We start from the raw sequence: 12,901 nt of genomic DNA, 5'->3' as shown, positions 1-12,901 counted from the left end.
AGCTTGCGTGGACTTGAAAAATAGTAGGCAAATTCCAAATTTTCGGGGTATAAAAGAACGAATAGAAGATCCGTAGGGGGGAGAACAATTTTCACAGTATTACAAGCTGCACTTCCTAGGAGAAGTATAATCGGAACAGTTTGCATTGGAAAGAGCCAAAAAAATTCTTATGTCTTGACTGGACAGCGATATCAGCCATTTGGATAATTGATCGGTGAGTTATCAGCCAGCGAAAGCAGACGCCCCATTTGAACGGTCTTGTACCTGAAACTCTGTCTGGACAGTACTATGCTTAGCCCCAGGAAAGTCTAAGTCATCGAAACGAGACTTCACAGCCACTGTATTAAATATCTTTGTCTGATTCTCGGAGTTCGCTTCTACTTTCAGAGCTAGCTAACAGCAGGCTCCGTATTTGAGCGGCGTGGTCTCTGAAGCCCAGTGTTTTGGGTGGCAGTTCAGTAATCACGATCAATTGGAGTCATTTTATTTGCAACCCTATTAGACTAATTGTAAGTTGTTCATTTAATTCCAGTATCGTTGGGCTATAGCAGCTAACGAAAGCCGATTTCCCAATTAAGCGATCTGGGTTGGGTGTCATTTCATGTACTGACAAAAAGGGTGAATGTACCAGTAGTCAGAGTCAAAATACAGAGTAACTGTTCCGCATTAAATTAATTTTACATATTAATTTTACAGATTAACTTTTGTAAAACAGCGTATCTTGCGTACGATTATAGTAGTCTATTAGAACATGTTAATTAGTTAATTAAATTCCGAATTCTTAGTAATTTTATTGCGAATTCAGTCACGTAGGGTCCATTGTAATATTTTAAAGGTTAGATTCTCACAATTAATTCGCGAATTACATTTCTGTCCAATTAGATTCGTTACTTAATTTTTTGAGTTCTTTGCTTATTACGCGATAAAAGTCTATTTTATGAATTTAGCAAAACTATAAAATATAAGTATACCTGACAGATAGCCATTAATTCTATTAAGTACGCCGTGTTTAGAGAAAGATGCAAATATGAGCGTCAATTATTTATTAAATAATGTATATACTATAAGGTTATATAATAAATAAAACTTAAGATTTTAACAGTTACGTGAATTCGATTAAATTTCATGTTTTTCTATTTAGAGTAACTGTACACTTATTTTTGTCCCCGACTGTACATTTATATATATACACTTTTTATATTTTTACAATAATAATTGTTAATTGTAATATTCATTCTCCTAATTTTCTTAATCGAATAAACCTAATCATCGAAAGGTATGGACCTGTGGATTTCACTCCTTAACCGCATACTGTACGAATCCCCTATTCCTTTTAGATATAGTTACTGTAAAAGCGAGTGGTTCAATAGGTAAAAGCCGCTCTTTACCTCACGAGCGCCATAAACATCTGAGCTTAGTTCCAGAAACATTACACGCACATAAATTTTTTTTTTTTCTTTTCTCTCATCGGTGACAATTTTAAAAGGTAGGTAAAGGTAGGTGCCTAGTAGGTAAATGCCCAACTTTCTCAATGCTTTTACAATTGCTAGTACTTCCAACTTCTAACAAAAGTGATTTATTTTTGTCTTACCGATATAGCTGGATGTAGTTTTTGAACCAGATAACATATTTCATATCCGTCGGTCATATGACTAATACGTCTAGAAAATGAAACGCTGACTTCAGTCGTCGAAGCTGCAGTTACATTTTTAAATTCAGGAGAAACTGCTGTTGGAGCTTAAAGTTCAAACGAAACTACGTCTGATGAAATTGAGAAAAACTTTTCTAGACGAAACAATATTTATCTGATTAGGTAAACAGATTTCAATAATTTAGTACGAGATTCACAGTTAATAAAAATTAAAACAGAACTTCTGGCCTCCAAGTTACAGCAATGGAACTTACGCACACCAGCGACAACGGTAAGACACTTTCGCAAAAGAAGTGAAGAATTCAATATTTTGCGGCACAGACGAGGAATTCGATAACGAATTCAAAAACATTCGATTTTGCGTCGAGAAATATTCAGATGTAGGTACGTGCAAGAGAGAAGCACCCGAAACAGGAAAAAGTCGCGAAGAAAGAAACAAAATGACATACACGATTAAAATAATTAATTATGGATTCCATCCTCTTTATCTTGTGCTATAATTTATCAGCATCAGTTCCCCCACCGGAGGATTGTCTTCGAAAGGACCCGAAGAACCTTGCCGGAATGACGGAGAAGTCACTTTTCGATGCAAAATCGCAAGGTGCAAGTCGTTGAGTTAATCTATTCACATCTCTCTGTAAAATTCAGATAGTTCCTTTCTGTAGTAAATTGAAGTGATAAATACGAGTAATTTTTATGTAGCTTTGTGTTTACGTGTGACTTCCATTTTCCTTTCAACAAAATACATTCATCGATATAAACAACGAAAAATACGTGAATATACCATAACGGTTTGTAAAAGAGGAATTTATCGGTGAGTGTTTTAACCTATTACTAAAAAAGTATTACAATTTGCGTGAGTGAAATTTCAAATTATTAAATATGTATAATATAATTGTGTACTGAAAATGTGCGGAATAGTTGATAAGTTAATGCTAGATTTTATGCCAGTAAGGGAAATGCAACAATATTAGTTATGCATGTAAGGTTCTGGCCGTTACTAGGGTTGTAAATTATGCCGGGAAAAACCCAGGGTCAACTATGCAGTTGTGTTTTACTGCTGACCTTTTAGGACAACTTGACTGTTTTCGTTCAGTTCGACAAGCGAGTCGGTATAGGCCGGACATACCTGGTCAAAGTCTGTTTCACACATTTCTTTAATATTAAAGTTCAGTATTTTAAACTGTTTGTTTTACTTTAAATAATCCCATCTCCGTCATAACCTCAACATTTTGTTATAATAATAAATTTTTATTAAGAGCATCTAAATTTTGTATACGCCCTTTAGGAGTTGGTGGGTGAATAAAAAATGTCTAAGTCTTTACTGATCAAGACGGAGCGAATCTTTATTTTAAAGGATTAGGTGCTAAGCGCGAAGGTTTGCTAAGAACTGTTCTCTGCACCCTTGATGCGTTTTCTCGACACATCTTACATCCCTTGGTGGGGTGTCTTCCAAACGACAAATTTGGTAATGCAGCGGGATTTCCCGGTGACCACTTACCGCTCCCCTGCACGGTCAGGGACCGCCAGGCCCGGAACCGTGGTCCCTTCGGAAATCCCCGGTTTATGATGCCGTACGTAGCTATTGAGGCCGTTGACGAAAAACTACAAAACATGCCTCGAGAAAATCTAACGGTATCCTCAAAAATAGCCGTTTTGATCGTATACGTCGTAAACCGTGCTGGCCTTTTGCACTTACAATGATCGCTTAAAAATCACGAAGCCAGCCGCTACATCACCCCCTTACCAGTGCCAACGCTATGTTATACAAAAAATGCATAACAATTACATGTACTAACTAGCGGCGCTCTTACAACTAATTACAACTAGTTTAAGCCTGAAGTTTATTTACATTTCTTAACCTACTATGTACAATTAAAACTATATGTACCGCTAGCGACCAACCTCTAAACGATCCGGGAATCTTACACGTCTACCCGAACGCGTTTGATACGGTTCGTCTGTACCTGCTGGCTGATCACGCATCGTAGATTGACGCATGAAATATACTGGCGTTTGTTCATTAATATCGCTCGTTGTATCGTCGGGTTCGAATATATATGCCGGTTTTAGCCTGTCTATGGAAACTGTGGTATCTTTATCTTTAATCCGAATTATAAAAGTTTTTTCAGAACGGGAAATTACTGGAAATGGTCCTTCGTAAGGTTGTTGTAAAGAACCTTTCGTTGCGTCGACGCGAACAAAAACGTGAGACGCAGTATCTAAATCTTTAAACAAGAATACTTTCTTTTCCCCGTGTCGCGAACCTGATACCGGTCGTAATTTACGAAACTGAGTATGCAGTTGATCGACTAATTCTATCGGATCTGTATTAGTTCTTTCAGAATTTTTGAAAAATTCCGCTGGTAAACACAAAGTTTCACCATAAACTAATTCCGCGGCGGATGCTTTTAAATCGGGTCGAAAAGCAGAACGAATCCCTAACAATACAATAGGTAAAACGTCGGTCCATCGTTCGTCACCATGACATTTAATGGCTGCTTTTAATTGTCTATGAAAACGCTCGACCATCCCATTCGCCGCAGGGTGATACGCAGTCGTTCTTAGATGCGTCGATCCTAAGAAATTATTTAATTGGCTAAATAACCGGGATTCGAATTGTCTACCCTGGTCTGTCGTTATTCGTAATGGTGTACCAAAACGCGCGATCCAATCGTTTAACAAAGTTCGTGCGACTGTTTCGGCTTCAATATTCTCGAGTGGGAAAACTTCCGGCCAACGCGTAAACCTATCCACGCAAGTTAAACAATATTTAAATCCTCGCGACGATGGTAACGGACCCACTAGATCGATATGAATATGTTCAAATCTAGCGGACGGTGATGCAAAATTACCAACCGGACTTACGCAATGCCTAGAAATCTTTGCACGTTGACATTCCAAACAGCTCCTAACCTAGGAGAAAAATCAATTAGTTGTTGTTTATCTAGACCGAGTAAAATGTATTTATTTTACAATTTTCACAAGAGGTATAAAGAATAAATACACAAAAATTAATTTTATTAATCATTCTGATGAAGTAAACGAATAAATTCACGTTTCAAAAGAAATGAGTACAGTACTCTCTCCGTAAATGTTACTTCTGCGGGTCTTGATTGTAACATTTACGGAATAGGTACAGTACTGATTCGTAACAAGCAACTCGTTCGGGTCTGGCTTGTTACGAATCAGGTATATTTTCGGCTTGTCTTTGTTCCCGAGCGCGACGACGGTAGCGGTAAACTATTGGGTTGTTTGGAAAGTAATTTCGTTTTTTTTTGTGGAAATGAAAGACAGTTTTCGAATAATAAATATTATAAATATTTCGTATAATAAAGTATTAATAAATACTTTATTAAATTATATATTGGCCGTTCTGGTCCAACACTTTTTGCCATCTTTCTGGTAGTAGCATAATTCCACGCTCATAAAATTTTTGGTCTTTGCTGGCAAAAAACTGATCGAAGTGGTTTTTGACCTCCTCATTTGAGGTGAAGGTTTTACCGTCTAAAAAATTTTGGAGTGACCGGAACAAATAATAATCCGATGGCGCCAGGTCTGGAGAATATGGTGGGTGTGGCATTGTATCCCATTCAAGCTGTAAAAGCTTTTGGCGAGTGACCAAACTTGTGTGAGGTCTCGCGTTGTCTTGGTGAAACACTACACCTTTCCTGTTGATTAGTTCTGGCCTTTTCTGTTGAAGTGCATCATTCAGTTTGTCCAGCTGATGACAGTAGACTTCCGAATTAATCGTTGTGTTATCCAGTAAAAGCTCAAAAAAAAAAACGATTCCTTTAAAATCCCACCAAACAGACTGTTAGAAAATAGAAATTAACGAATAGTCGACACAGGCCATCCGCTCTTTGTCATTGCACTTCCCCTCCCTCAGGGAACTTCGCTGGGCCCAAGTGCCCTAAACAGCCACGCTGACGGGGGTGTCCTCAAGACAGGATCGTGTCAATGAAGACACTCTTGTATTGGCATTCGCCGTGAAAAGTCACAGTAAAACATTGCAGTATTTTTAAAATCGCGCCCACTAGTTTATTTGATAAACCTCACCCGTTACCAACAACATTCCTGATTATCTTACAAGACAGCATCACCTTTTTTTGGTGAATATCGGCTTTGGAAATGGTTTGAGCCGGTTCATGTTTTTTGCTTCATGACCTCTTGCGTTTGACGTTGTTGTATACAACCCATTTTTCGTCCCCAGTGATGATGCGCTTCAAAAACGGATCATTTTCGTGACGTTTGAGAAGCGAATCGCAGACGTCAATGCGGCGACACAGATTTCTCTCTGTGAAAACATAGGGAACCCATACATCGAGCTTCGAGGATAATCCCAGGCCTTTCAAGTGGTCATAAACTGTTGAATTTGATAAAGGGTATAGCCGGATAAGGTGGTCAAATGTGCCCTTGAGTCGAATTTGAGACGCAACTCGTCAGTCGGTAGCATATCCCAAAAAAACATCTCACACCAAGTTTCAACCCCCTATCTCATCCGTGGGGGTAGTAAAAGGGAAAAAACGAAATTCCGGTTTTTGGCCCTTTTTGCCTATTTAATTTCGTACAAAAATTCTGGAAAAATTCTAAAACATTGAGGTCCAGATAGCGCATCTTACAGAATTTTTTCAGATTTTTTGATCGCAAACTGTAGTCGTGAAAAATCAAAAACCGAAAAAAATCCGAAAAAATGCGATTTTTTTAGTGAAGATGTCGGAGCACTACTTTTATATTAATGTGGTAGTTAGGTATTAGTACAATTATTATTCTCTAATTTTTTCAGATTTTTCGGTGAGGTGCGCCGTAGTTAAAAAAATCAAAAACCGATTTTTTCGCGCGAAAAACTAACTTCTGCTTTGAATTTTTATACCATTTTCCCAAAAAAGATGCATTAAGTAATTTTAAGAGGATTCACGTTCACACAATTGATCTATCTTAACTTAATTAATTAGTTTTATGGTACGTTCTTTATATACCTAAATGTTTGAAGAGCTTCCAACAACATCGGTGGCGCAGCGGTTATGGCGTTTGACTCGTAAATCGTTGCATACTTTTTTTGACGCAGGTTCGATCCCACCCGAACTTATATTTTTTTTTTTTTTTTTTTCTTTAAATTGTTAATTTTTTTAATTCTAATTATAGAACAATGGATATTACTTATTTAAAAACATTTCTAACGCACTTTAGAAATATTTCAAGTTTTTTTTATTCAATAAATTAATTAAAATTATAGATAAAAATGTACCTTAAATTATTGTTCACTGTCAACCATTAGATTTTTAAAAAAATGTCATAAAACAATATAATGTAGGGGATTCGTAACAAGCAACTAGCCAGACCCGAACGAATGGCTTATTACGAATCAATGTAGGATTAGATGAATGAACGACAGAATCGCTATGCATCAGAGTGAGAAAACAATATATATGTTCTGTCCTCTTTCCACTAAACTGTTCGGTCGACCGTAAAAATTTATGACTTCTTCGGTTTCGCGGACCTCTCATTCTTTCTCGGATCTCTCACTCAGCGGCCGACTTCAAACAAAGAAGAGGGGATAGAAATTTGCTTGTTACGAATCACAAACTGTTGTTTGTTACGAATCAATACTGTACTACATTCTTTGTAGTGTTCCGAACGTAGAAAGAGACAGCGATACAAAAGACAAGGAGAGATGGAATTTCGAACGTTCGGCAAACATGAAAGACTCATGCGTGTTCTGAGTTTTAAATTCAAAAATCAAAATTCTTTATTTTTGGGTTTTCGTTAATGGAACTTTTACCATCGTATTTGTCTCGGTTTTCTGATTAAAATGACACCAAACATGACATGATGTAACATTTACGGTAGATATACACGAATTTCTCCTAACGGCTTGCTATATAAGTAATTATGATTTCAATTATACCGTGTTTGGTACCACTTTAATCAGAAAAACGAGACGAATACGATAATGTAAGGAAATAGAAAATCGACAAACGGTCGGCACGGACCACGCGCTTTTTGTCAGTGCATTCCCCTTCCTTAGGAAAACTTTGCTGGGCCTAAGTGCCATAAACAGCCATGCTGACGGGGGTGTCCTCAAGACAGGATCGTGTCAATGAAGACATTCTTGTATTGGCTTTTGCCGCGAAACGCCAGTAAAAAATTACAGTCTACTGAAGGATTACGTGTAGGATATAAAATATAACTGCAGTGATTTGCGTTTTTCTTATTTAATCCGGACAGGAGCACACGTCAAGACTTTTCTCGGTAACAAAGTTCTGCAAAGTTCTGTAATGCTTGCGCTCGATTTCCTATTTTACATTTTTGCCAAGTCTAATAGACAACCCCCTAAAAGGTGGGGTTAACTAATGACATTAACCTAAGTCCCGCCAAATCATAGAACCTCCCTCTTGTGCCCGAAGCACGCTTACTTGAAGCGGGGGTATGATTTGACGGGAGTAGCGTTTGCTGGTGAAGGTGGCAACGCAGCGGAATTTCCCAAGGCCCAGGTCAACTACGCGACCAGCCGATGGTCGCTTGACCTCGCGATGCGGACCCTAAGGGAAACTCAGGGTTTATGACACTAAGCGTTTTACTGTTGACACCGTTAGCAAAAATTCTAAGTACGGTCATGCTTTCTCTAACAATTCTAAAAACGGTTTCCTCAAAAACAGTTCCACTGTTGTCCATGTCATAAACCGTGCTAGCCGTTTGCACGTTAAAAGCTATTTACAAAATTTACAGATTTACAGCTAGCCGCTACACTACTTTTTTTAAAATCGCTCACACGTTATTCGATATATGTTAGAAATTTAGAGTTTAGGTAGATGCATCGGACGAGAGTGAGCCATGTGCGCTTTGTCAGAGAGCTGTCGGGTCGCAAGGGAAAGTTTATGAGGCTAGAATACAATGTATAGTTTTTAAGGGCCATGGTGACGTTGGTGTCCTCACGGCCGGGGTTTTGCCGAGGAGGCATTCTTGTGCTAGTTGTGACCGTGGCAACACGTCACAGGAATAAACAAGGCATATATTAGTTAAATTGTGTTCAATCCGTTATTTTTTACCTATTCCGCTCGTTTTCCTGATTTTCCTATATATACCTCATTAATAACATTTTCTGATTTACCTTACAATAATCAAAGTTTCATTCACGAAAAACGAAAAATGAAGAATTTTGATTTTTGAATTTAAAAAACAGAACACGCACGAGTCTGTAGCGGCTTTACCGTTACATGTAAAAATATGCGTAGTTTGTAAGACCCAGGTCATTGGCGGTTCATGACTGTCGCGAGGTAGGTAAGGTATGAAATGATTAATACTCGCAACACTGTGTTTGCAAGAGGTGAAGTATTTACTGAAAACTATGGAAACTATGTGTGATGTTACAAAATGGAGTATGAAGTATACAATGTTACTGAGACGGTATGGAATGTTCGATGATACAGAATTGGAGGCTCGACTGATTATCTCTGTTTTGGCGCCTTTCCGCAGTATATATTAACTTCCTGGAGAAGGCGTAACTCCTTAGACATTAGAGGGTGGAGTTATTTTTCTCGCAGAGTCCTCCCATTTTCGGCGAAGGAAAGAGTGTTGTAAATTAGAACTTGAGTGTCGAAAATGTCCTTCTGGCTTGCGCTGACCATGTGGCCTAATCAACCGTAACGGGACATGGCTGGCAGCGTTTATGGTAGGGTAGCCTATTGAGCTACGCACGTCCAAAAAACATAAAATAATTTCGCCGACTTAGACTTTAGGGTAGGCTTAACTGCCTTCACCTAAACATCTGTAAACGGTCAATGCTAATTTCTACCAGCGCTGCGAACCATGTGCCGCTATAATGACCATTAAAAAGGTCCGGGTTTTTCCCGGAGGACTTTATGCGGGGGATTCCCAATTCGGAGAATTCCCATTTCCTTTCGTAAAGTTTTGGCGCGTTTTTAAGCTTGCTAGCTGTCCTTTTCTAAAAGGACAACTATATAACCCAACGGGAATGCGGAAGTTTATATACTCGTTACTGATCCGTCACGCCGAACGTCAGACCTTTGTAACGCGCGAACCGTCATCTTAAATAAAGAAACTCCCGATACCAAGTACAGTGTTCATTCTATATACGCAAAAATGTCCTTTACGATATAAGCAAAAATGTTATCCCCACCACTGAGGGAAACACCCCTCGATACGCCCGAGGTTCGTAACCTCGGGAAATGTAACGTGATCCGGGGCTTAGTGTATCCGTGAGACAATACCAATGCAAATATAAAACTTTTTTATTTTTAACTTTTTCGTTATCAAACTTTAACCAATTAATTCTTGACATTTTTCCAATTAAAATGAGACCAAACACCATATAATTTGAACTATATTTACTGGTTTAATTGACGATAAAAGTTTCTAATGCAGAGGAGGATAGCGAGTGAAGAAGACAGAGACACTGCGGTCGTGGCAGTCGGCAAAGATCAAAAGTCTGTTGGATTGTTTGCAATAATTGAGCATTGCTAATTTTTTTTATTTTTCATTCATGTTTTTTTATAACTTTCTCCATCATATTTGTGACATTTTCCTGACTAAAATGAGACCATATACGACGTAATTTGAGTTTTATTTACTTGCAATATCTTATTAGAGTAAAGTCATCGATCTACGCGTAACACTTGAAATTACGAGTAAATATGTCCCGAAGTATGTCGTGTTTGGTCTCATTTTAATGAGAAAAATGTTACAAATATGGTGGAAAAAATTTCAAAAAAAAAATCGAAAATAAAAAAGTTTTATTCTTGCATTAGGAGTGTCCTTCTAGTAGGTCACTGTTTGTTTACGTTCGGTCTCCTTCGCTCAAAATGTAGTACCTTTACGATATACGCAAACGGCGACCGTGTTATTTTTCTCTTCTGTCCTTTTCTACGTTCGGCAAGACATCGTAGGACCTGTACGATATACGCAAAACCTCAGACCCGAAAAATTTGCGTGTACATAGAATATTCACTGTATTTCGGTGAACATCATTTTCTATCCTACCATCATCCGCTAAAAGTCTTTCATGTTTGCCGAACGCTTCAACCTTCTGCCTCTCTTTCTTTTCCATTGTTGTCCCCATTTATGTTAAAAACTTTAATCATTCGTTACACACACAATTGTTAACGTAATTATATCATGTTTGGTGTCATTTTAATCAGGAAAACTAGACAAATACGATAGTAAAAGTTTTAAAAAAATAGTAAGAAATAAGGAAGTTACAATCTTTTCCTTTGCTTGCATTAGTATGTGTCTCACCGATATTCAATCCTCGTCGTTTCGGCGACTGATCTGATTTTTGACTGATTTCGAGGGGGATCCCCCCAGTAGTGGGGATAGAATTTTAACATTTATGGAGAGAATACTGTAATTATTGGTTGTCGAACTCTCCGCCCCAGGCTTGTCCAAGAGCGGTCGATGGTCCTTACCTCGTTCTCTCTCTTAGACTGCCAAATAAGCCGGCTCCTGTCGCGAGCCTCTATTTTATATACGCCGGTTGCTATCCTGCGGCTGCGTTATCAACAGATTCATCGTTAGGTTCACTGCTCGCAGCTTCGCGTGACGCGCTTTGCCTTCTGCTTCGCGGATCAGCCAACAATCTCTTGCATCGCAATACAATTCGGTTTTTCGAAAATATTCCCTTTTCTCGAATATTCGCGACGCTATACAGAGTGTCACGTAACTAGTATTACTCCCTGAAAGGGGTGGTAGAAGATGTCATTCTGAACAAAATTTTGTAAGACGTTGTGGAATTTTTCTGCGGCGGAACTGTCAGCACTACAAGCATGGCATGGACAATGTCAATTGTCACCCCCACCCTTGTCTATAGGACTGAGACGTATGTTGCAGGGATAGCGGAACGGGACAGGCCCTCAGAGTCACCGAAACATTTAGAAGGGACATACGACAAATAAAAACGCATTTCTACTATTATTTCTACTAAACGCATTTCTACTACTACTCTAAAATAGAACGTGTACATCTTTCTTGATAACCCGGTACACTAATTCCTTTGGGTCTTTCTTTTTGGTTTTGTTTTCTCTAACAATTTTCCTTTGCAAAAATGGGGTTTGAAGCTTCGTTTTTGAATTATTAATGAAAAACATGGATCAATCACAATGTGAAGATTTCGCGGGCTCAGACACGAGAGCGACAGCTTCGAAAATGGCGGTCGATCGTGATCGTGAACAAGTGTATCGACAGCACGTCGGTTTAGCGTCGGTATAATAGAAAGCTGTTACATGAAAATTACATCGCATAACGAATAAAAAAATCTGAACTATTGTTGAATTATCATTTATTAATAGATAAGAAATAAAGAAATCAGTCCTTACTCACGTAAACAGATTAAATCGAATTTATTCGATACATTTATTTGTTATCGCAAAAAAATTATAGATAAAATATGAAAAATTATTCTTTAGATATTGTGATAATGAAAAAGAACAAATTCTCACTTGTAAAAAATTAAATAACCTTTCCATTCAACAAATAAAAATTTAAATTTGAATAATTAACAAATTTCAATGTAACTCACCCATTGAACCGTAAATAATCACGATGAAAACGCATCTCTGTCACCGGGTTGATCCACCGATTCTTACTGATAGCATAAATAAATCACTATACAGAAATTCTCAAAAAACGCCCAATAAACTTCACTGTCATCTTTCATTATTAGTTTTCATTATCACTTTTCTCTGTCACTTTTTACTAATTTTCACTCATTTTCACCGTGAGTCCGTCACTGTGAATAGTATCCATTCAGGACGCCATTGCCCTTGCGACGGTTTTGCAAGGAAAAGCACAAGGCCTCCTCGGAGCTGCCGTTTGTCCGCTGGCATTGATAAAGCGGTCTGGAAGATCGGGGACCTTACCATAGAAGCAAGGTACCGCAAGCCTGCCACCCTCATCCGGGAAAGTCTGGTTGTGGCCCACGGCGACTGTGGCGTACTCGTTCAGTGTGGGAGAATGAATTAGACTGTTTTTACAATTATCCGAAGACTTTTTATTTTTTATTCGACACTTCTGTACACGACGCGTGCTCGTGTTATTCTCTTGTTTTTTTTCCGATTTTCGAGAAGGTTGGGGGCGCACCGTTTTTTATCAAGCTTACCAACTACTATATACAAAACTTACAAACTAGTGACTACGATGAAAACTTAACCTAACTACAACTAGATGGCGCGACTATACATTTCTAGGCGACTCTGGTCGGTACACGACCCTGACTGCTCCCCCCATCTATGAATC

General features: G+C 38.4%; 3 protein-coding genes across 3 annotated transcripts in view; 2 read left to right on the top strand and 1 right to left on the bottom strand.

Moving 5' to 3' along the window:
- Nucleotides 1-12,901, top strand: part of LOC105663427 (uncharacterized) — a 160,082-nt gene that overhangs the window by 40,984 nt on the left and 106,197 nt on the right. The gene's annotated exons all lie outside the window — the stretch shown is intronic.
- Nucleotides 2,249-12,901, top strand: part of LOC105663894 (uncharacterized) — a 209,075-nt gene continuing 198,422 nt past the window's right edge. Inside the window, exon 1 of the mRNA XM_076540544.1 lies at nucleotides 2,249-2,465. The gene's annotated coding sequence lies outside the window, so the exon portion shown is untranslated. The remainder of the gene's footprint in view (nucleotides 2,466-12,901) is intronic.
- LOC143265906 (uncharacterized) lies at nucleotides 2,518-12,203 on the bottom strand. Its single transcript, XM_076540564.1, has 2 exons — nucleotides 12,186-12,203; nucleotides 2,518-4,567 (listed from the first exon to the last, which is right to left on the bottom strand). Exon 2 carries the CDS (start codon nucleotides 4,181-4,183, stop codon nucleotides 3,545-3,547), a length of 639 nt encoding a protein of 212 aa, XP_076396679.1. The 5' UTR covers nucleotides 4,184-4,567; nucleotides 12,186-12,203; the 3' UTR covers nucleotides 2,518-3,544.

Source organism: Megachile rotundata, chromosome 15, assembly GCF_050947335.1.
Source record: "Megachile rotundata isolate GNS110a chromosome 15, iyMegRotu1, whole genome shotgun sequence".
In the NCBI taxonomy this organism is placed as follows: Eukaryota; Metazoa; Arthropoda; class Insecta; order Hymenoptera; family Megachilidae; genus Megachile; species Megachile rotundata.
Note: the sequence above shows the minus strand (reverse complement) of the source record. Positions and strands in the feature narration are given on the sequence as shown.

What these genes read in the sequence shown, in the direction of transcription:
- LOC143265906 (XM_076540564.1), bottom strand. Translation starts at nt 4,183, where the DNA reads ATGGTCGAGCGTTTTCATAGACAATTAAAAGCAGCCATTAAATGTCAT.